At 41.2% G+C, this 25731-nt stretch overlaps 1 protein-coding gene across 1 annotated transcript; it reads left to right on the plus strand.

The window, feature by feature from the left end:
* Nucleotides 1-5242: 5242 nt before the first annotated feature.
* Nucleotides 5243-24270, plus strand: LOC139385967 (BICD family-like cargo adapter 1). Its single transcript, XM_071131285.1, has 9 exons — nt 5243-5597; nt 8692-8907; nt 14035-14154; nt 14614-14760; nt 15602-15784; nt 19104-19274; nt 21302-21414; nt 21709-21829; nt 22533-24270. Exons 1-9 carry the CDS (start codon nt 5346-5348, stop codon nt 22773-22775), a joined length of 1566 nt encoding a protein of 521 aa, XP_070987386.1. The 5' UTR covers nt 5243-5345; the 3' UTR covers nt 22776-24270.
* The last annotated feature ends 1461 nt before the right edge of the window (nt 24271-25731 follow it).

Consider the following 25731-nt stretch of genomic DNA (forward strand, 5'->3'; position numbering starts at 1 on the left):
AAAGCCAAATCCACTAAATTGAAGGGGTGTCCACATACTTTTGTATATGTAGTGTATGCTTTGTTTGTTTTAGCATATCAAGTTTTCGAGTGCTAAAAAAATCTACACTCCAGTGCCCAGTGAAGTAATGGAAATGTTTTTATCTTTTTCCACTAGATGTTCCCCTTGGACTTATTTTTTTTTTTTGGGGGGGGGGGGGGTACAGTGCATTTGTATTTTCAATGTCATTAACTTGAAATGGAAGAAGTAGTAGTTTGCATATTAAAATATGTATACCTCTGAAGGGCTTTTGTTTAAAAGTGGAATTCATTCATTCTACCCTACATAGGACAATATTTGTTTTTAAGTCAATTAAATAAACATTGCACCCTAATGGTGGTGGAGGAGTTGGTGGTGGAGCAACCTGGACGTAACATAGTAAATTAAAATCAGATCGACTGAAATTAGTATGGTATGTTACGTTTTGTATGGTATGTACAGTGGGGCAAAAAAGTATTTAGTCAGCCACAAATTGTGCAAGTTCTCCCACTTAAAAAGATGAGAGAGGCCTGTAATTTTCATCATAGGTACACTTCAACTATGACAGACAAAATGAGAAAAAAAATCCAGAAAATCACATTGTAGGTCCGTCAGGAAGTCCAGGATCCAGTTGCAGAGGGAGGTGTTTAGTCCCAGGGTCCTTAGCTTATTGATGAGCTTTGAGGGCACTATGGTGTTGAACGCTGAGCTGTAGTCAATGAACAGCATTCTCACATAGGTGTTCCTTCTGTCCAGGTGGGAAAGGGCAGTGTGCAGTGCAATAGAGACGGCATCATCTGTGGATCTGTTGGGGCGGTATGCAAATTGGAGTGGGTCTAGGTTTTTTGGGATGATGGTGTTGATGTGAGCCATGACCAGCCTTTCAAAGCACTTCATGGCTACAGACGTGAGTGCTATGGGTCGGTAGTCATATAGGCAGGTTACCTTCGTGTTCTTGGGCACAGGGACTATGGTGGTCTGCTTGAAACATCTTGGTATTACAGACTCCGACAGGGAGAGGTTGAAAATGTCAATGAAGACACTTGCTAGTAGGTCAGCACATGCTCACAGTACATGTCCTGGTAATCCTTCTGGCCCTGCGGCCTTGTGAATGTTGACTTGTCTAAAGGTCATACTCACATCGGCTGCGGAGAGTGTGGTCACACTGTCTTCCGGTACAGCTGGTGCTCTCATGCATGTTTGTGTTATTTGCCTCGAAGCGAGCATAGAAGTAGTTTAGCTCGTCCGGTAGGCTCGTGTCACTGTGCAGCTCTAGGCTGTGTTTTCCTTTGTAGTCTGTAATGATTTGCAGGCTTTGCCACATCCGACAAGCGTCAGAGCCGTTGTAGTAAGACTCGATCTTTGTCCTGTATTTACGCTTTGCCTGTTTGATGGTTCGTTGAAGGGCATAGCAGGATTTCTTTTAAGCTTCCGGGTTAGAGTCCCGCTCCTTGAAAGCGGCAGCTCTAGCCTTTAGCTCAGTGCGGATACTGCCTCTAATCCATGGTTTCTGGTTGGCGTATGTACGTACGGTCACTGTGGGGATGACGTCATTAATGACCTTATTGATGAAGCCAATGACATATGTGGTGTACTCCTCAATGCCATTGGAGGAATCTCGGAACACATTCCAGTCTGTGCTAGCAAAACAGTCCTGTAGCTTAGCATCTGCTTCATTTGACCACTTTTGAATTGATGTAGTTACTGGTGCTTCCTGCTTTAATTTTTGCTTGTAAGCAGGAATCAGGAGGATATAATTATGGTCAGATTTGCCAAATGGAGGACGAGGGAGAGCTTTGTATGCATCTCTGTGTGTGGAGTATAGGTGGTCCAGAGTTATTTTCCCTCTGTTTGCACATTTAACATGTTGATAGAAATCAGGTAAAACAGATGTAAGTTTCCCTGCATTAAAGTTCCCAGCTGCCTCTGTGTGGTCGTTTTCTTGTTTGCTTATGGCGGAATACAGCTCATTAAATGCTACAGTGGGGTAAAAAAGTATTTGGTCAGCCACCAATTGTGCAAGTTCTCCCACTTAAAAAGATGAGAGGCCTGTAATTTTCATCATAGGTACACTTCAACTATGAGAGACAAAATGAGAAGAAAAACAATCCAGAAAATCACATTGTAGGATTTTTTATGAATTTATGGTGGAAATTAAGTATTTGGTCACCTACAAACAAGCAAGATTTCTGGCTCTCACAGACCTGTAACTTCTTCTTTAAGAGGCTCCTCTGTCCTCCACTCGTTACCTGTATTAATGGAACCTGTTTGAACTTGTTATCAGTATAAAAGACATCTGTCCACAACCTCGAACAGTCACACTCCAAACTCCACTATGGCCAAGACCAAAGAGCTGTCAAAGGACACCAGAAACAGAATTGTAGACCTGCAACAGGCTGGGAAGACTGAATCTGCAATAGGTAAGCAGCTTGGTTTGAAGAAATCAACTGTGGGAGCAATTATTAGGAAATGGAAGACATACAAGACCACTGATAATCTCCCTCGATCTGGGGCTCCACGCAAGATCTCACCCCGTGGGGTCAAAATGATCACAAGAACGGTGAGCAAAAATCCCAGAACCACACGGGGGACCTAGTGAATGACCTGCAGAGAGCTGGGACCAAAGTAACAAAGCCTACCATCAGTAACACACTACGCCGCCAGGGACTCAAATCCTGCAGTGCCAGACGTGTCCCCCTGCTTAAGCCAGTACATGTCCAGGCCTGTCTGAAGTTTGCTAGAGAGCATTTGGATAATCCAGAAGAAGATTGGGAGAATGTCATATGGTCAGATGAAACCAAAATATAACTTTTTGGTAAAAACTCAACTCGTCGTGTTTGGAGGACAAAGAATGCTGAGTTGCATCCAAAGAACACCATACCTACTGTGAAGCATGGGGGTGGAAACATCATGCTTTGGGGCTGTTTTTCTGCAAAGGGACCAGGACGACTGATCCGTGTAAAGAAAATAATGAATGGGGCCATGTATCGTGAGATTTTGAGTGAAAACCTCCTTCCATCAGCAAGGGCATTGAAGATGAAACGTGGCAGGGTCTTTCAGCATGACAATGATCCCAAACACACTGCCCGGGCAACGAAGGAGTGTTTTCGTAAGAAGCATTTCAAGGTCCTGGAGTGGCCTAGCCGTCTCCAGATCTCAAACCCATATAAAATCTTTGGAGGGAGTTGAAAGTCCATGTTGCACAGCAACAGCCCCAAAACATCACTGCTCTAGAGGAGATCTGCACGGAGGAATGGGCCAAAATACCAGCAACAGTGTGTGAAAACCTTGTGAAGACTTACAGAAAACGTTTGACCTCTGTCATTGCCAACAAAGGGTATATAACAAAGTATTGAGATAAACTTTTGCTATTGACCAAATACTTATTTTCCACCATAATTTGCAAATAAATTCATAAAAAATCCTACAATGTGATTTTCTGGATTGTTTTTCTTCTCATTTTGTCTGTCATAGTTGAAGTGTACCTATGATGAAAATTACAGGCCTCTGTCATCTTTTTAAGTGGGAGAACTTGCACAATTGGTGGCTGACTAAATACTTTTTTGCCCCACTGTATCTTGGTGCCAGCCTCTGACTGTGGTGGTATGTAAACAGCTACAACGAATATAGATGAGAACTCTCTTGGTAGGTAATGTGGTCTGCAGCTTATCATGAGAAACTCTACCTCAGGCGAGCAATGGCTTGAGACTTCTTAGATGTCGTGCACCACCGGTTGTTTACAAAAATACATAGACCGCCAGAGTGGAGGTCTATGTATTGGGAGTGGAGGTTTATTCAATCGCTGCCTACTCCTCCGGCCTCTCTTTCTCCAATCACGGCCAGCTGTGACACGGACTGGGATCGAACTTGGGTCTGCAGTGACGCCTCAAGCAATGCAGTGCCTTAGACTGATGCGCCACACGAGAGGCCCTGCAAATTGATTTTAACAAACAATTGGTCCCCCAAAAAATGCGTCCCTTTGAAAATCCTGATGTGGCCCTCAAGCCAAAAAGTTTGCCTACCTGTTATATATTAACAACTACGCTAAGAATACTTGTCCATGAAAAGCAGATTATTTTGTAGGAATCGTATCAATTTTACAGTTACAAAGTAACATCAAATTAAAGCAACCAAAACAGGATAACATATAATAAGGGATGAATTTCCAAATTGAAGTTGGAATCTTTAAGAAATGTTCAGCCCAATGTATCTTAAAAGTACTATTCAAAAACCGAGACCACCATATTCATTGTGTTCATAATGACAGATTTCCTAATATAATGTGTACGATTTTTCCAGATGAAGTTGAAAAGCATCTGGTCAACCGCTTTACCTATTTTATTGCTAAGATGTAGGGACTGGGCTCCATAAGTACGTCTGGAGACACCTTCAGCTTTACAAAGCAATACTTGACCTTTCAGAGATGAATCCCTCTGCAACCAATGGTTCAACTTCTTTTGTTTTTTTCAACAAAAGGTATGACATTTATTGAGCCTCTTTCCTGTTGATCCTTAGATATGGTAATCCCAAACTATGTTACTTATATGCAATATTTCAGTTATCACACAGTCTTTAAGAGCAAACACTTCACACTTATTAAGGTTTAGGTAAAGACCAGATGCTTTGGAAAAAATATTTATCACATGGACTGCTCTATGAATCTGGTCAGCATCTTTCAAAAAGATGTTGGCATCATCTGCAAGCTGACATGATAATATCTCTGTCAGCAATAGAGATCCCTTTTTATATACCTGGATTTAACAAAACTTGTAAGAAGTTTGGTTGGAAGCAGGAAGAAGTAAGGCGAAATTCATTCCTTCTTCCTTGCCTTGCAAGTGTATACTCGTCAGAGGTCATGAAACGTCATCAGAAGTGTCCACTTAATTTGAGGGCTGAGGGGAAAGGGTGTTTTTTAAGTGTTTAGACTGCAACCTATAGGCTACTCTTCCAGTTAGGCCAATATGAATCTGATTTAGTCAGTTATTGGACAATAATAAACCATTTTCTTATTTGGATGAAGATGTTAAGCTCGCACATTTTTATTGGAGTGGTCAGTAATTGATTTTAAATCAATTGTTGCACAGCGCTGCGTTGGACGCGCAGGTTTAAGATGCTATGGATTCCCTGGGGACCAGCCTACTTTCACTCGCATAATACTGGAGAGACCGGCTTGTCAAACTACAGGTTCATTCGCACATAGGCTGTGGTAAAGCATACACAGGGGCTTAGGCAACCGCTAAATAGTTATTGAAATGAAACGGAATGACAAATATGCCACAATAAATATCAAATAGTATTATTAGGCTATTTCCATAAAATCAGGAGCTATGGATCGACTTGGTAAATGGAGTTTCAAACCGAAGAAGATGGAAGTGGAATTGGAGGATGATTTTTATTTTGATTATGATGCGTTAGAAATATCTGATTATCAAGACCCCAATGAACTTTTAGCTGCTTTGAAACAAAAGGAGAAAGACGTAATTTTGGCGGCCCAGCTGGGAAATACATTGCTTTTGGAAAATCGTCAGTTGAAGGATCAGAGCGACAAACTTCATGAACAGTATGCAGACAAACTTGAGGTAAGAGAGAAGAGTCCAAAGAAACCTATTGTGTTGTACGATTATGATGAAGTTTGTGAATGTGTCATATGCGCGCTTGTTCCTATCTTCATATAAATTATAACATGATTCACAAGCGCATCTAATTTGGATCTTGAGAAGTAGGCCTACGCAATGAGTCAATGAGTCAAATAATGTTCAAGATTCTTTCGAAAGAGTTTATAATTGTTATTTATTTAGGGTAGGCTTTTCTAATTTTCTTTACATTTCTATGCTGACTAAGCATCAGCAAATGTGTGACAATTAACTTAATAACTGAGAGAATTCTAACATTATAGTTAAGTAGGATACTGGATTTTACTCTGGCATGCTGATAATCATTCCAGACAGAGCAAGTCACAGTATCAACCAATGTTTTGACTATGTTAACAGCCATTGATATACGGTGCATTTAGCTGCACCTGCAATTACATCTGCAAAACGTGTGCATGACCAATACTATTTTATTTTATTTGCTAGGTGTTGGCATATCAAACAAGGGAAATAACAACAAACAAGTCTTTACATCATGCAAGTCTTTATAATAGAATATACTGTATAAATAGTACATTAAAAAGCAGCACAATTTTACCCAAAATACCATACTTCAGGTTCACCTTTGATAATATTCACTAAGATATCATAGGTGGATGGATGGATCTAGTATTCTTAGTTGGCTACCACCATATGATCATGATCTAAGGAGGCTAGCTCTTCCCTCTTCAAAGGAGATGTCATAAGAATGTACTGAGTCTGAGCTTCCTCGGAAAACAAAGACCAATTTTATTACACACAATGCACTCTTTCTCTGCTCTCTGAAAAGCTCTTTTGTGTTTTTGTGATAAGCCTGAGTTCCACGAACCCGCTCCCCTCCCTTTCCCTCACAGGTTTGCCAATTAATATGGACATCTCATTAGAACAGCACAGAGATATATTCAGTAAATGGCACCCACCATGAGAGGAAAGTATATACAGTGCCTTCAGAAAATATTCACACCCTTGACTTTTTCCACATTTTGTTGCATTAGCGCCTGAATTTATAATGGGTTAAATTGATCATTTGGTCACTGGCCTATACACAATACCTCATAATACCAAAGTGGAATTATTTACACATTTAATGAAAAGCTGAAATGTAACTATAATGAGGCAATAACTATTCAATATCTTTGTTATGGCAAGCCTAAATACTTTAAGTTAAGGAGTAAAAATGTGCTTAACAAGTCACATAATGAATTGCAGGGACTCACTATGTGTGCAATAATAGTGTTTAATTAATAGTGTTTTATGATTTTTGAATGACTACCTCATCTCTGTATCCCACACATACAATTATATGTAATGTCCCTCAGTCGAGCAGTGAATTTCAAACACAAATTCTATCACAAAGGCCAGGGAGGTTTTCCAATGACTCGCAAAGAAGGGCACCTATTGGTATATGTGTAATGGGAAAAAAAGCAGACATTGAATATCCCTTTGAGCATGGTGAAGTTGTTAATTACACTTTGGATGGTGTATCAATATACCCAGTCACTACAAAGATACAGGCCTCCTTCCTAACTCAGTTGTTGGAGAGGAAGAAAACCGCTCAGGGATTTTACCATAAGGCCAATGGTGACTTTAAAACAGTTACAGAGTTTAATGGCTCTGATAGGAGAAAACTGAGGATCAACATTGTAATTACTCCACAATACCAACCTAATTGACAGAGGGAACAGAAGGAAGCCTGTACAGAATAGAAAATATGTCACGTGATCGGTTCTTTCTCACAGGCTACAAGTAAAGGTGCATGTCCTTATCCAATTCTGAGGTGCATATTGAAGATATTGGAAGAACTGTCCACATTTACTTTTCGTCAGCCAACAAGATGAGTAGGCCTAACGAACAGCAAAAGCACTAGCCTATGTCAATCTACTATCACCATAGTACAAAGGTTGACCTATTCTGTGCAAGAAATACATTTTCCAAACATAGTCTGGGACTGTTGTACAACCAGTAGCATCAAAAAAATGTTTTTTACGCAACGTGACTGACGCAACAGATCATAACGTTTAGCTTAAAATGTTGATAAACTATTAGGCTACTTCTTCACATTATAAGCACAGCAATGTGCACATGGCAAGCCTAAATACTTGTGTAGGCCCAATGTGTGAGGGTGTTTATCTTTAAGCTCTGAGGGATGGCACATGCAGCATCTGCAGTTCGTATCCCTTTCACCCTCACAAGGTCTGAATATGTAGCAAAAACATTAAGCATAATATGCCCAGTCGGGTATGTGAATCCTCTCCAGATACAGTCTATAAGTATCCCTGGCTTGCTCAGTGTCGAATATTGGCCACAAAAAGAAGAGCCATATAAGTATGTTAGACCATTACTCTCGTCTTCAGGAATATTTCCCCAGTTCAGCATTGAAATTAACTGGCCATCATTATGTAATGTAGTTGCTTGCGGTTACCACCCAGTCTCTCAGATTTACACTGTTTCTCTTACTGCTACGCTGTATGGAATTGAATAAGCTTCCCAGAGATGGCTGTAGCTCTTCTACATGTAGATCCAATAAGTGTCTGTAGCAGCCAGGGATGGATCCACAGGAGACAGATGTTTCAGAGACCATTTTACTGCTGTCTGTGTGGATGGATAGATTTAATGTAGGGCTGTCTAGGCCTCGGAGGCGCAAGAACATGGATATTGATATAAGCCAGTTGCCAAGCTGTTTTATTGGTGTACTATTATGAAATAATGATAGTTTCTATTACCTTACATGAAGTATAATACAGGCCTGTGGTTATGTCATAGTCTAATCTACCATGTCTGGACTTTGATGCTATGTGCTCTAAAGAGTTTATAGATACAATAAAAAGATAGCAGGGGTGTACTAGACTGGTGAAATACCAAGTATGCATCACCTAGCTTCAATAAGTACACAGTAACAGCTACTGCACAAATACTCTTAGATTTTCTAATTTATTCATTTCATGGATTAAAATGATCGAGCAATGGTACCAGTCTCTTAATCACAGACCAAAGAGACCCCCATTGGCACGCATTAATTGTGTCTGTTATGTTTTGCCCACAGGAGCTGGAACAGGGCAGGCACGATCTGCAGGTGAAGCTGGAGGGGTGCCAGTCTGGGTGGGTGAGCCAGGTTGTGGACCTGGAGAAAGACGTGAGGGATCTGAGTGGCCAGGTGGACAGGCTGACCCAGGCCCTGACCGACGCAGACAGGGACAAGACCAGGGCCCAGGAGGAACACGCAGAACACACCCAGTGCCTCAGAGAACAGCTCAGCACAGTGAGTACATACCACCCCTTCACACCTGGGCCATGTTCATTAAGCACCAAATGGAAGAAAACTAAACTTAATTCACTAGCAATAAGCCCGGCAAGGAAGGCTAATGTTTTGACGCTAGCCTTTTTAGGAATGACGTACATAAAACCCTTTTTTTAAATTTTGACCATATAAAGTGACACATTAAAATATTTCTCTATTAAGGCAGAAGTAAAGAAAATATAGCCATTGTAACCTAACCACTCAAGCTATGCCTGGGGTTAGAGCCAACATCAGATAAGGTGGGGTGTTACCCAATCTACCTACTGAAAATAAATGTAATGTACAAAGACCAACGCTGTATAAAGCAAGGCCACAGATATTAGGTAATACATAATAATAGTAGCTAGTAAGTAATACACAGACAGTACATATAAGCATTAATATGTAGATAAAAATCTAGATTAACCAGAGATTAAGAGAACCCACCTCAGCAGTTCAGGATCAGTTCAGGTCAGGTTGTTATTACATTAATAAGTCATTAAGGTACTTTGCCTAAAGGCAAAACATCCAGCTGGGGGGCTATAGGAATGGATGCCAACATTTTGTAAAGAAGAATATGGAGTAGGAACTGAAATAATTTGTTTTGAGACTCGATAAGTCTTCAAAGCAGGGAGACATCAGTGGAAGGTTGAAAAAGGCTCATATCTGGAATTGGTCTTTGAATTGTATCAATCATCGCTGGAATAAGTGGGTGAGTTAATTATATACTGAGCCATGTGGCTATGACATGTAGAAAACCCCTAGACCACGTGATGGGAAAACCACAGCTGTCAATGTCCTGTACTCAGTATGCAGTCATGTCCATGCTTCAATGTGCCTCATGTTTACTTTATTAGAACTATATCCACAATGATACTTAATATTAACACTATGACACCTGTTTGTACTGGTGAGGTCCTGGGTTATCCCTATAAATGCTGTACATAAGACTGGAAGCTTGCCATTGCGATTAATAAGGTATTTTACAGTCTCTTATCAGTTTTGTAGGTACAGTTGAGCTTATTGGCTAAAGTAACAGTCTCTTGTGTACTAGGCTAGCAACCTTGAGTGGGCCGCTAGACTAGTGCTCTACAAACTTACAACAAGGGTGTTGTTTTGTATTGCCAAATGTTATGATCGTGACGTAAACTTACAGTTAATGAAACACATGACTAACCACCTGGCTGTAGTAAGCATGGAAGTTGAATATCTAACTCCAGTCCAGTGCACAGACATAAGGCAATGGAAAAAAGAACAACCTCCTTTTGACTCCTCAGTAGTCTTCAGTTCAGATAGAGGAACCATAATTGTCACTCCACCCTGTGTAGAGGAAATCTCTTCTATTTATCACTCACAGTCCCCCAAAACGGGCAGGAAAAGGTCTATTTACAGGAGCTATCTCTCAATCTGAGTTCTGGAGGAGGAGGAAGTGGAGAGAAGTGGGTTCTTTCTGCTGGCTGGCTTCCACCGTGGGTGACTGAGTTCTCTGGAAATGTAAACGTAAAAGAACAGCTAGAGAGTAGTACTTCAGACGCTGTTCTTGCGGAGAGGAAAGGTTTAAAGAGTGTTTCTCGTTGACATCTTCTTACCGGACGCGGTAGTGAACGGTGGTGGTGCCCCTCTCTCCAGGTGTGCAGCACTGCCTGGCATGGTGAGTGTGTGTGTGTGAGAGAGAGAGAGAGAGAGAGAGAGTGGGGAGGGGGGGGGGGGGGGGTGTATATAACGATGCAATCAGTGAACCTAAAAAGAGATATCAATAGAGTCTGTGTACAGCAGTGTCTGGGTGGGACTGTATGTTTGGGAGAAGTGGTTCTATAGTACTAGGGTCTGATGGGCCTAACTCTAGTGTGTGAGCTTAGCCAGAGCATGACCGTATTCTGGGGGAGAGAGGTTACCAGACAGTCAGCCTAGGAGTGTGAGCACTCCAATATATCACCTTGACCTATGGTCACACAGCCAGGAAAACGGATATCCATTTCAGCTAATACATACACTATATATACAAAAGTATGTAGACACTCCTTCAAATGAGTGGTTTCGGCTATTTCATCCACACCCGTTTCTGACAGGTGTATAAAATTGAGCACACAGCCATGCAATATCCATAGACAAACATTGGAAACAGAATGTCCTTACTGAAGAGCTCAGTGACTTTCAACATGGCACCGTCATAGGGTGCCTACCTTTCCAACAAGTCAGTTCATCAAATTGAATCTGGGTTTGGCAGATGCCAGGAGAATTCTACCTGCCCCAATGCATAATGCCAACTGTAAAGTTTGGTGGAGAAGGAATAATGTTCTGGGGTTGTTTTTCATGGTTCGGGCTAGGCCCCTTAGTTCCAGCGAAGGAATATTTTAAGGCTACAGCATACAATGACATTCTAGACGATTCTGTGCTTCCAACTTTGTGGGAACAGTTCAGGGAAGGCCCTTTCCTGTTTCAGCATGACAATGCTCCATAAAGCGAGGTCCGTACAAAGCGAGGTCCGTACAGAAATGGTTTGTCGAGAACGGTGTAGAAGAACTTGACTGGCCTGCACAGAGCCCTGACCTCAACTCCATTGAACACCGTTGAGATTAATTGGAACACGACTGCGCGTCAGGCCTAATCGCCCAACATCAGTGCCCTACCTCACTAATGCTCTTGTGGCTGAATGGAAGCAAATCCCTGCAGCAATGTTCCAACATCTAGTGCAAAGCCTTCCCAGAAGAGTGGAGGGTGGACCAACTCCATATTAATGCCCAATTATGGAATGAGAAGTAAGACAAGCAGGTGTCCACATACGTTTGGACATGTAGTGTATTTCTAAAGACCACTAGAAATGCTTACTGTTGCTGTTCAACTTGATTGTGAAGGAAGTGTGAAAACTATGTTGATCTTCGCCAGTCAGTGACTGGTTCGTTATCAGGTTTTGCTGTATCTATGAATGTTATTCAAATAGTTGAGTGTGAGAGTAGTATTTTGACAATCTATGACTCTCTGGCAGTGTAATTGTTATTGTTTGATTCTCTATCCCATCAGCAGTTTTCAACTTGAACATGCAGATGATAGAAAAGTATTGATGGATCTTGGCCTCACTGTTCCATAGAATGCCTAATCATTATTCCTCTGTGAACAATGCTTCACCCAGAGTCTAGCATTCACTTCTTTTAGTTCTAGTGTAATTCATACATATTTTCTGTGAAAGCTCAAGTCAAACACTTGCATTGAAATAACATGATGTAGACATATTATTAGTGAAGGGATGTGTTACTCTAAAGGGAGAACGTTTACAGTTTCATAAGCTGGAATTGAGAACAACTCTTGGTTGATTAAATGTGTAGCCTATCTCTCTGTTTGGTAGTACCTTTTCAGAAATGACATTATTGTCCAATCTAAGTTACAGGAAAAGGCCTTCAAGGAAGTCATTCATTTTTCCAGCATAAGGAAAGAAACCAGTGCACATGTCTCAAACAAGGAAGTGAAAAATACCATTCTACAGGTGAAAAATACATTCAACCACTAAGGGTTTAGCTAAGGTTTTCAACTTTAGATTTAGACACCAACCAACATGATGATTTCCATGGTGATGACACCTGTTATATCCCTCACTCCTGATTTTATGTTTATGTAGAATTAGACACCCTTGTTTGACCTTTGACTCAGACAGCGTCACACCACTTAGAGAGGGAAGCTCTAGGAAGATCCATCATTGGAGAGGGTTCATCATATGATGTTTGTGCTACTGCTATCTATGACCCCTCCCACCCCAGGGGAATGCTATACTTTGTCCCACCACTCTGAGAAGACCCTTGGGTTCTACTACTGCGGTAGAGGTCAGCTGCTATGTGCATCATAATGTAGTCTTGGAGCTGGGGGGGTTGTTTTATTTGATTTTGTGTCCCTAACAAGTGGAGTGTCTCTCTGTGGATTCCTAATGGACCGCTCACTCCATTTTCCATAGTCGGGCCAAGATAAGCCATGGACGGGACTCTGGGGTAGATTGATGCAAACGTGCATCCTTGCCACTCCCCCTACAGTGTGTGGCTACATGCCCTCTGTTTTTGTTTCTGTCTGTCAATGGTCATTCAACTACCCCAGCCTCCATGCACCCCACCCCCAGTAACATCCCCAATGTTCTGTGCCTAACGTGGCATGGGGATGTCACTGCCAAGACCAAGATTCCCCAGTTGCTCCATCTGCTGTGGCCCTTTCATCCTGTATTGTGTGTGCGTCTGTGTGTGTGATGGGAGCTGACATGGGCCTGCCATACTGCTGAGTCAGGGGGGCCAGGGGTGTGTGTGTGTTTGGGGGTAGGGGTTAGGGGGCCAAAGAACTGGCACAGTGCCAATACATTCCTGTCTCTCTCACTTTTGTATTTGGAAATGTTTTTGTTTTGTTCCAATGAGTTCTACATTGGAACCTATGGCATATAACCTTTTTAGTAAGGGAAAAAACTTTCCTCAAAAGTTTCGGTAAACTCTTAGAAAAAAGGGATCCGAAAGGGTTCTTCGGCTGTTCCAATAGGCAAACCATTTTTTGGTTTCAGGTAGAGCTCTTTTGGATTCCTGTAGAACCCTCTGTGCAATGGGTTCTACCTGGAACCAAAAAGGTTTCTTCAAAGGGTTATCCTATGGGGACAGCAAAAGACTCTAACCGTAACCCTTTTAGGTTCTAGATAACACTTTTTCCCCCTAAGAGTTTAGGCATATGTCAATAATTGCTTACTGTGCCATCTTGTAGTTAATGGAACAACTGTCCCACGGAGAGAAGTTTTGAGTTGTTTTGTTATGACGAAAACATAAGCACATGTGCTGGAGGCAAGAACCATTCCTCTGACTGTAGTATGTGATCTTAGTTTTCCATTTACAGCATAGCTCACAGCAACCAATAATACAGATTCACTTATTTAATATCTATGATTTTATATTACACTTCCTCATATATCTATACCTATTTACCTATATACCTATTTTAGATATTTATCTCTGGATCTAATATCTAGTAACTTAGTCTCAGATATTTTCGTCTCCTGAACCTGGTGCCCTTTTCTCTTGTCTGCCCTGTTTCTCTGTATGTACATCTAATACCTCTCTCCTGTTCTTGGTGTCTGTCTGTGTTGCGGTCTAGGCAATGGAGGTGGAGAGGGCGATGACCAGTGAGCTGCAGACCCTGAAACAGGAGCTTCAACAGAAAGGCAAACACAACAGACCACAGGAGGAGGAGCTGCTTAGTGCCATGAGGGAGCAGGTAGGCTATGCACACACACACAGTTTTGTATTGCTATCCTTGTGGGGACCAAATAATCTATTCCCATCCAAAATCCTATTTTCTTTAACCCCTTAACCCTAACTTGAACTCTTAACCTAACCTTAACCCTAAGCCTAACCTTAACCACAAACCCTAAAACAATACCTAACCCTAACCTTAATTCTAATCCTATTTGTAAACCTAACCTTTAAACCTAATCCGTAAACCTAAAATAGCGTTTCTCCTCTTGGCAACTGGCAGCATGTTTTACTAACCTTGTAAGGACTGATACCCACAAGGATTGTTAAACACACACACACACACACACACACACACACACACACACACACACACACACACACACACACACACACACACACACACACACACACACACACACACACACACACACACACACACACACACACTTACTTTATCTCACCCCTTGTGTGTGTCCAGGTGGTGCGTCTGTCCCAGAAGGAGCAGGCTCTAGAGGAGCAGCTGGAGAGTGTGTGTCAGGAGAACGCAGACCTACGCGACAGACTGGCCTCCCTACACACACGCTTAGCTCTACAGGACCAACACAACCAGCAGCAGAGCCAACAGGTAAACATACACAATTTTTAGTTTTGTTATCTTTCTCCTTGTTTACTCATTAATATCACGTCAATAGCGCAAAGTTGCCTAAGTGACCCTGGGATACACTGTGGTAATTGGGGTTTAATAGCAGCGTAATTTCCACTCGCTTTTTTAGCCCATAGATATTGCTGTATTTTGTTGTCACTCAAATATCACATGAATACGCATAACAGATATAAAAATGTATAGAATTGCAAGAAAATTTGCTTTAAAACTGCAACATTTTCTTTGCACCCCATGACAAAATACATTTTAAACCTGCAAAATTCTCTCCACTGACCAGAGGGGTGTGAACAGTTTGTGTCATGAACAGTGCTTTTGCCCATAGAAAGAGATGTGGTGCATGCGTGCAGAATAAAAAGTTTGGGAACCCCTGATCTATGGAAGGTTTTGCTTTAAAATAGACTCATCCCTCCCATTGTCACATGTCATTTCAACTTGTAAGGCTGGATTCCACACGTGCCGTAGTGGAGTTTCTGCACCAGGCTGGAATCTAGCATGTTAGGATTTCACAGTGGTTGAATGGCAGTTTACATTTTTTACATAGCTTTTCCAATAGCACTGTATGTTGATATAGTGCACATATTGTGTAATATGTGATTTATGGATGACATTGGCATGTTATGTATACTTGTGTGTCTCTAGAGCTACATCTGCTTTTCAATAGTCAAACTGATGGGGTCTGAATCTCAATATGTTTGCATAATGTGGTTGATTTTAGATGACGTTGACCAGACCTTATGTATCTCTCTTTGTGTGCGTTTATCTCTATGTTTTTGTGTGTGTGTGCCCCTCTCTCTGTGTGTAGCTGGCGGAGGCATGGCAGGAGGCTGCGGCGGCGAGGGGGCGTTCCCAGCAGCTTCAGGTCCAGGTGGAGGAGCTGCAGGAGGAGGTCTACCTGCAGGACAGGAGTAACCATGGAAACACATCCCTACTGTCTGAGCTGGAGACCAGTCTAGACACCATGGGCCTGGGCCATGACAGAGAACAGGTAACACTATAGAAATTAGAAGACATGGGACATAAGAGACAGGGAACCCAGGACAAAGGCAAGGGTTAGCACACTTATCCTGGGTTAATACTGTTGGTACATACATCATGGTCAGAGTTAGTGGCCAAGATTGTTATGATCTCTATCTTTATACTCTTAGAAAAAACGGTGCTATCTAGAACCTAAAAGAGTTCTTCAGAAATAAGAGACAAAAGGTTAGCGCACATATCCTGGGTTAATACCCTTGATACATACATAGTCTTAGTACATACAGTACCAGTCAAAAGTTTGAACACACCTACTCATTCCAGTTTTTTTTTTTTGTACTATTTTTCTACATTGTAGAATAATAGTGAAGACATAAACTATTAAATAACACATATGGCATTATGAAGTAACAAAAAAAGTGTTAAACAAATCAAAATATATTTTATATTTGAGATTCTTCAAAGTAGCCACCCTTTGCCTTGGTGACAGCTTTGCACTCTCTTGGTATTCTTTCAACCAGCTTCATGAGGTAGTCATCTGAAATGCATTTCAATTAACAGGTGTGCCTTGTTAAAAGTACATTTGTGGAATTTCTTTCCTTCTTAATGCGTTTGAGCCTATCAGTTGTGTTGTGACATGGTAAAGGTGATATACAGAAGATAGCCCTATTTGATAAAAGTCCAAGTCCATATTATGGCAAAAACCATCATGCACTATGATGAAACTGGCTCTCATGAGGACTGCCACAGGAAAGGAAGACCAAAGAATTACCTCTGCTGTAGAGGATACGTTCATTAAAGTTAACTGCACCTCAGATTGCAGCCCAAATAAAGGCTTTACAGTTCAAGTAACAGACACATCTCAACATCAACTGTTCAGAGGAGACTGTGTGAATCAGGCCTTCATGGTCGAATTGCTGCAAATAAACCACTAAAGGACACCAATAAGAAGAAAAAACTCAGGTGTTTTGCTTGGGGCAAAACACCTGAGTAATGGACATTAGACCAGAGGAAATCTGTCCTTTGGTCTGATGAGTCCAAATTTGAGATGTTTGGTTCCAACCGCTGTGTCTTTGAGACGCAGAGTAGGTGAACGGATGATCTCCGTATGTGCTTCCGCATGCTTCCCACCATGACGCATGGAGGAGGTGTGGGGGTGCTTTGCTGGTAACACTGTCAGTGATTTATTTAAAATTCAAGGCACACTTAACCAGCAGGGCTACCACAGCATTCTGCAGCGATACACCATCCCATCTGGTTTGTACTTAGTGGGACTATCATTTTTTTTCCCCCAGGCTGTGTAAGGGCTATTTGACCAAGAAGAAGAGTTATTGAGAGCTGCATCCGATGACCTTGCCTCCCCAATCACCCGACCTTAACCCGATTGAGATGGTTTGGGATGAGTTGGACTGCAGAGTGAAGGAAAAGCAGCCAACAAGTGCTCAGCATATGTGGGATCTCCTTCAAGACAGTTGGAAAAGCATTCCGCATGAAGCTGGTTGAGAGAATGCCAAGAGTGTGCAAAGCTGTCATCAAGGCAAAGGGTGACTACTTTGAAGAATCTCATATAATATATATATATATATATATATATTTGATTTGTTTAACACTTTTTTTTGTTTGTTACTACGTGATTCCATATGTGTTATTTCATAGTTTTGATGTCTTCACTATTATTCTACAATGTAGAAAATAGTAAAAATAAAGAAAACCCCTTGAATAGGTGTGTCCACACTTTTGACTGGTACTGTATATCAGGTAGAACACTTTTAGGTTCCATATAGAACCCTTTTTTTCTAAGAGTATATAAAGTATGAGGTGTTAGAAAGATACAGAGAGATACACAACCATGCAATCAAAGTCCACTGCCTGTATGTAATAGACATTTCCAGGTGAACAAAAAGGAGAGCAGTCTTTTCTGGTTTATTACAAGTTGCAACAGGGAGACACCACCCAGCACAGAAGCAGAGAAAATAACTGGCCTCTTGGAGACAGGCCCTTTTATATCCTAATCACACAGCACCAAATGTTCTGTAAACATTAGCCTTGTAGGAAGTTAAAGCAAAAAGGCAGTGACTTTGTCAGCTTCTACAGAATCACATAGTGTCCATAGAATGTCATCAATACAATAAAACCGTGAATAATCAGTTTTTCCTCTGCCCTCCAGTCTGGCGTCAATCACTATCTACAGATATGAGAATAATCCATAACATTCAGCATCAAGTCTGACACTTTGAGTGTCAGAAATTGAACACTGGCAATGATGTGTATTACAGAAACTCCAAATATGTTAAACATGGAGCTCAAATATTCCCATGACACTGTAATGGAAGAATGATACATAGCAACAGAACGTTCTAGGTATGTTATTGGTGATGGTACCTCTGTAAAGGAACACTTCTTAACTTGTGTGTCCTGACTTCAAAGAGAAAGAAACAACAAGGGGAACATTATTTGCGAGAGCTTTGCCATTAGCTACTGAGGTGTGAATGCATTACAGCTCCTACAATTTGTAGAAAACATAGTGATAATGAATGCTTGAAACCAAGCATAAAAGGTGAGAAATAAAGAGACATACATTTTGACTGTCTGATTCTGTCATTATTTTGCTTTGTTTTCTTCCATACCTGGAAACTGTTATCTTTTAGTGCACCCATGAGTCATTCGCTAGCCTACATTTCCTGCTTGGTTGAATCACCTAAGCTAGATGGATCTTTCTACCTCTAAATGTCAGAGAGCACACACATTCAGTCAGGTTTTGTGTTAACGTGGTTTTACCTATGGTAGTCTCAAAGAAAAAAACAGTGATCTTTGACTCTTAAATGCTCTAGGGAAAGACTTAAGGTAGTGAGATGAGGTATAAAACTCAATCATTGAGAGCTATAAATAACGAACACAGCACTCTACAAAGTTCCTTCCTCTGATGTCATCTAGGCCTAGGAAGTGTCAAGTTCAAGAAAATGGGATCACCAACTTTTTAATAACGTTAACCCACTTTTATTGTTATTTTGCCTTTCTTCCTCAGTAATGAGTTTGACACTTTTGAAACCTGAGGAAACGAGTAGTCATAATGTAGGTTGAGCTACACATTCACACACTGTAGTGTTAAAATAATACAGAACTCATTGACCTAACACACCATAATCATAGTGTTATTAGTGTTAGTGTCTTTCCAATGAGTTTTTTTACCACAGTGCTACTGCTTGTTATATGTGGCAGGATTTAGGTTTACCTGTGTTCAAATGTTTTTGTTATAAACACTATCCAATACAATTTGATTTAATCTCATCTCTCTCTCTTTCTCTGTTCTTTCTGCTCTCTCTCTCCAATAGATGACCCAGGAGGTTCTGTCTATCCTGGAGCTGCTGCGACCCCTGATCCAGGTAGTGAAGACTCCAGAGAGATCAGAGTTTATAGGTCAGGAGGAAGGAGACCTACAGGCCATGCTGCTCCAGTTACATGGTGTGGCTCAGGCACTGGCCAACCACACCCATATCCCTCAGGTGAGGAGTCAACCCGGGAAACCAAGCCACCAACCAGGGAAAGCTAACTAACTCTAACAATAGGCCAGTGATGTGCAGACAGGGTAGGCAAGGTAGCTTTTTTTAATCAAATAAATAAATAAAGCTGTTGTCAAAAGGTTTTCATGCTTAAAATCCCAAAATGTGCTAAAACTGCGTTACAAGCGTTTGTCGATCTGTGCCTACCATCCCCATCCATTCAAATCCATTAATTTTTGCATGAGGCAGAGAGAACTTTACAATTTAAAAGCTTAAATTACAGTGCATTTATTGGGGGGGGGATCACCCTCAATGAATTGGGGGACACACGAATCGATATGCCGTTAAATGAGCAGCAAAAACAACAAGTCACCATGCACAATGCTACGGTAAAGGAAAACCGTGAGATTTTGAAGGACCTTACTAGGGGGGGGAATTTGTTAGCGTTTCAGGGAAGCCTTATGATGAGAGTACAAGCTAATGTAATTGTGGAAACTATGTATAGTTATTGTGAACCTTTGTTGAAAAAGACGAAAGGTTAGCTGCAGTAGGTATTATACGTATTCACCCCCCTTGGATTGTTTCACATTTTGCTGCATGACAAAGTGGCATTGAAATAGATTTAATTGTGATTTTTTTGTTGTCGATCTACACAAAATTATCCATATGGATGGATCAACAACATTGTAGTGACTCCACAATAATGACCTAAATGACAGCGTGAAAAGAAGAATACAAATGTACAGAATACAAATATTCAACAACAAAAAAATGCATCCTGTATGCAACAAGGCACTAAAGTAATAATGAAGAACAAAAAAACACAGCAAAGGAATAGACTTTCTGGCCTAAATCCAAAGCCTTTATTCAATTCCCCCATAGATAATATACTGTATGCTCTGTTGGGAGAAAGAAAGAAAAAACAGTCTACCTTACCTGTAAGGTGCTTTTGTGTAACGACAGATGAATTTGGAGTTATGTCAGTGCTGTGGTTTTTGGTTTGGATCTCTGTTGAGGCGTTGTTGTTAGGAGCCTGTGGCGGGGATCTGGGAGAGGACAGGTTGGTAATGTTGAATGCTTCATAGATCACAGCAGGCACAGTCTATTATTCCCACTGGGAAACCCACCTTCCCGGGAAAGTGCCTGTCAAAACAATGCAGTCTCTCCCCTAGTTTTAGTACCTACACTGGTCATAGAGAGAAAAGGGGAAACTAGACTGGTGAAATCATGATGCTATCAGACAAAACTGGAATTTAACCAAAGGATGAAACGAGAAGCACTAACAGAACATGAAAAGGAACATCGTCTACTGGAGAACCGACCTGAATATTAGATGGACAACAGGTAAAGGAGCAAGGTCAACACTGATACATAGATAATACTAAATCACCTTGCACCTTGTGTGCTGGGCTGAGCTGACTGTAAGAGACCTCATTGTTCAGTTACCTGAGTCCTCAGTACTGTGTCCGGGTTCCCACATGAATAGCCGGCCCTGACAACAAAGGCTGGATTCATCCCCTAGGAGACAGACATTAACACAGAGATCAGGTGTCAGTCAGGCCTGCGTTCCATGGAGATTTAGATTTAGACACAATAAAATGAGTTTCTGTGTTGCTGGGCTGGAGAGAGAGTGAGAGTGGTTTTTCAGTACAGTGATAGTCAGGTTACAGCTCTGAATTTCCAGTAAATACCATGAGCTACTGTTTTATAACACAACACCCACCGATCCTGTCACTCATAGAGTAGCAGGTCAATAGAACACCCCAGGCTAGAAACAATGCCCTCTAATGTAATTTTAACCTAATTTGACAGTGTACATAACTAAGCACCACAGAAACAGAATACTCAGCATCAGTCGTGGTTACGTTGGCTCATCTTAGTGTGTGGGGTTTGTGCTCTACCTTGTGGTCATGTTGGTTATGAGTTCTTGATACAGCAGAAGTTGAACCCAATACATTGGCGTTGCTAGTATTGGACTCAGACCAGGGTTTCAGTTCACTATTTCCTCTCTGACCTCTCCCCTCTTTTAGATCTCCCAGCTGCAGGAAGAGAATGCTGAGCTGAGGCTGAGGCTCGGAAACAGACAGGATGAAGAAGTGGTGGTCCAACAGGCCATCAGAGACAGAGATGAGGCCATAGCTAAGTAAGTGGTTTTGCCTTTATCATTTAGTTATTTTCTGCCTTTATCGTTTAATAATTTTCACTCTTTGTAATTTCCTTCAATGTTATTTTCAAACAGCATTTAGCATTCATAAAGTGACAGTTTTCATTTAGATATAGTTCTTGCCATTTTATGTGTACTGTAAATGTAACATATGTTCCTGTGCTGAGTTGTCGTTGGAAGATTGCCATGGGCTTTCCACATTGGTTTGCTATGAATCTATGATCATGTCACTGTGACTTAACATGTGTTTGACCCCCTGTTTCATCATGTCAGGAAGAACCTGATGGAGGCGGAGCTGGTGAGGAGTAAGAACGACATGATGTGTCTGAACAACCAGCTGCTGGAGGCTATCCAACGCAAGCTGGAGCTGTCTCAGGAACTAGAGGCTTGGCAGGTGGGTCTCCACGGTCTCTTTGTCTGTCTCTGTTTCTATCATCCCCCTTCTCTCTCTGTCTGTCTTTTGCTCTCTTTCTGTCTCTGTGTCTCACTTTATCTATCTCTATTTCTCTCCCTTCCTCTGCCCCTCTTTCACACTCCAGTAACAGATTAGAGCACTTTCATAAGCTCTGAGTAAATATTAACATTGGTTTAATTAAGCCTACTGTCTTTAGGGCACCTCCAATAGTGAAAATGTACCGTAATCCTTGGTCACAGAGTCAGAATTCTAGTATTACATAGAGACTGCTCTTTAGCTGTAGTGTCCCCACTGGGGTTAGGGACACGGTAACCTTTAAACAGCCCCCTAAGTTTGGAGTGAAGGGATCTGAACAGATTGACAGGTGGCCAAGGCTAGAAGAATCTTTCTGCTACTCTAGTCTACTGCTGAGTCATGGTGCTAGTGCGAGGCCATCTGCTGGGTGACTACCTCCCTCTATTGGTCATATGAAGACATGGCAACATTCACTGTAACTGACCAGTTCAATAGAGATGATTTGAAACGTTCCTACAATTTCAACATCATGGTATTTGAACTGTAATTAAGCTCTTGAAGTGTATTTAAGCTCTTGTTATATCCAGCTCTTGCATTTAAAATGGATGTGAAGTCTAATGAGGCTCATTATCAACAGAGGTGTAATGTTTTTATTTATTTTCTTCAGGACGACATTCAGACCATCATCAACCAGCAGCTGAGGACCCAGCAGCAGTCGGAGCAGGTCCAAAGGAAACCTGCCTCCAACCCCATGTCCTTCTGGAGGAGACCCAGCACAGCTTCCTCCACCAGGCCCCACCGGCCCTCCTCCTCCCCTGCCTCCTGGACTTCTGAAGCTGGGCAAGAGAAGCCCCAGTCCCCCTGGAGAGATTGGCTCCGACCAGGCAAGGTGGCACAGCCTGGCAAATAGTGAGCTGGTATGTCTGTTGCCTCACCGTGGAGAACTGGCACATAGCACAAAACTGTCTTGACCAGCTGTCCATTGAAGAAGTCGAGTCGTCAAGGCTGGAACAAGCTGGTGGAACACTACTGAGTGGAACTATCAGTCTTGGTAGATAGAGTACCAAGCAGAACAGGACAGGCCGAACACTCAGTTATGTAGGAGACTTCAGTAGAGTATTAGAATTCAAGACCATAGTGTTTTGGAAACAAGGACCAGATAAGAGCTCTAATGGACAAAGAGCTATCAATAAGTAGATAGTAGTTTCCCCACTGTCACTGAGAAGAACCTAAGCACATAAAACGCATGTTAGAGCGGTTAAAGACTAGCATGGTAACGACTAGCATGGCCAGGGAGTCACACACTATTATGGTGAGAGTCCCGACAAGGAAAGATGGTTATAAGTTGTGCCTTCTTCTGCCTTATAATTGTTTTTTTTATTGTGAAGTCATTGATGCCTGAGATTGTAAATGTATGTGATAATGTCAATGTTTGTAAGAATACTGACAGTATTTGCTCAGGCTATTTATTTCATCCAACCTTTATTTAGGCAATGTACAGACAGACTAGAGGAAATGAGTTGATAGATTGACTGGACTCTGATAATAAGACATAATGAAGTTAGTATTCACCTATAATCCTGTTGTAAATATTTAGCTACTTAGAAACACAGTAAGATGATATCCGATCTAAGTGGTATTTCACTCACTACAGTCTGTTCAAAAGATGTAACAATATTACATGTTGCCTGCTGTCTATGCAAAATTGTTTCCATTATGTATCCAGAGAAAACAGCCTTTAGTAGAAAATAACCAAATATACAATAGGTGCTAATAAATAAACCCATGATATACAGTATTGCATGGGTTCTCATGTGAAATGTTATGTGAACTAGATACAATATGATTTATGTCCAAAATGCATTTCATGCATTGTATTCTTACCTTATGGGTCTTTTTGCCACATAACTGAAGGGGACATTTTGGGGGAAGGGTGCAATATAGATAAACTCTAACTAGGTTGGCCATATAAGGTCATACTTATTTTGTTCACAGTGCCAGAACAATCTTTTATTTTATTTTTTTGAATCTAATGGACAGAATGCATGCAATATGTTGTCAACACATGAAGTAAGGTCTGTTCTGTTGTTTATCGACATTTGCTATTTGTTTTATTTACATTTAGGTTTTAATTGACAAAATCAGTATGTCCTCAGACTATTTGATTTAGTGAAAAACAGAACAATGCTGATTGAATGACTGAAAACATCTAGTTTATTGCAGAAGATATAATGCAAACATTTAGATTCATATTACTAATTGTTGTAATATATGAATGTTATCAAAGTGCATGCATGATGTTGTGTATCATGATGTATGTAGTTTGTATTCTATATGTAGATGGCATTTATGTATTAGTGAACACAATGTCCTTTACACTGAAAATAAAGTCATGTTTCATACTTGATATCCTATGGCCTTTGATTGATAGTTCGCTTGGACTGCATAAAATACTGTGTTGCCTGCAGCACTAGTTCTCAATCCTGGTCCTGGGGACCCGAAGGGCTGCACATTTTTGTTTTTGCCCTTGCACTACACAGCTGATTCAAATTATCAACTCATCATGAGGCTTTGATGATTTGAATCAGGTTGGTAGTGCTAGAGCAAAAATAAAAATGTGCAGCCCTTTGGGTCCCCAGGACCAGGAAAGAGAACCACTGGCCTACAGGATACAGCTGGTTATCCACATTTACTCCATATAGAAGCAGGAATGCTGCGCAGAAGAAATATCAGCCCACGGAGAGAAGCACAAGAATGAACTTCACTCAACTTTCTAGAGCAGTGGTCACCAACCGGTCGATCGCGATCAACTGGTTCGATCTCCAAGGCATTCCTAGTTGATCGCCAAGCATTTCTGTAAAAAACCCAACTAAACTCATCAATAAAAGAAACGTCCCTTTTTCAGGACCCTGACTTTCAAAGATCATTTGTAAAAATCCAAATAACTTCACAGATCTTCATTGTGAAGGGTTTAAACACTGTTTCCCATGCTTGTTCAATGAACCATAAACAATTAATGAACATGCACCTGTGGAATGGTCGTTAAGGCAATTAAGGTCACAGTTATGAAAACTTAGGACACAAAAGAGGCCTTTCTACTGACTCTGATAAACACCAAAAGAAAGATGCCCAGGGTCCCTGCTCATCTGCATGATAGTGCTTTAGGCATGCTGCAAGGAGGCATGAGGACTGCAGATGTGGCCAGGGCAATAAATTGCAATGTCCGTACTGTGAGACGCCTAAGACAGCGCTACAGAGAGACAGGGCGGACAATAACACCTTCCACACTCTTGCCTGCATCTAGCAAACAAGAGTTTCTATTGGATAAATTCAGGAATGTTTATTCTTGTTCTGTTTGCTTCCATTTAAGAAATGTTTTTTAACAGAATCAGCAGAATGAATACACTCCTGATCACGTGTAAACAGAGTTCACTCTCATAACAGCCACAATGTATTACTTCTATTGCCTTCACTTGTGGACTTCAATCCACAGCAAATCAGCTGTACCTTAACAGGTGAAAAAAACATTCCAAGCCAAACCTCTACAAACAGCCTACATCGTTGTCACCATATTAGCTAAAGTACACGTTAGTAAACCCGCGAAAATCTGGCAGTAACTTTAGTGTACAGTCAGTAAGCAGCTACACCGGTGGCAATAAATTAGTAATAGCAAAAGCTTACCTTGACTTGGAAGAGTTACAGTGTTGTGTTGGAAAGTCATAGTACTACCTCTGTTTGAGCAGGATGTTTCAGTAGGCTAAACTAGCTAGCTGCATTTGCTAGCTAAGTAAGTGAAACTGGAAGTGAAAACATTTACAAAATCTCTCTATTTCTCTTGCTTCTCCTTCATTTTGGAATAAATACAT

The sequence above is a fragment of the Oncorhynchus clarkii genome, chromosome 27 (assembly GCF_045791955.1).
Source record: "Oncorhynchus clarkii lewisi isolate Uvic-CL-2024 chromosome 27, UVic_Ocla_1.0, whole genome shotgun sequence".
Classification (NCBI taxonomy): domain Eukaryota; kingdom Metazoa; phylum Chordata; class Actinopteri; order Salmoniformes; family Salmonidae; genus Oncorhynchus; species Oncorhynchus clarkii.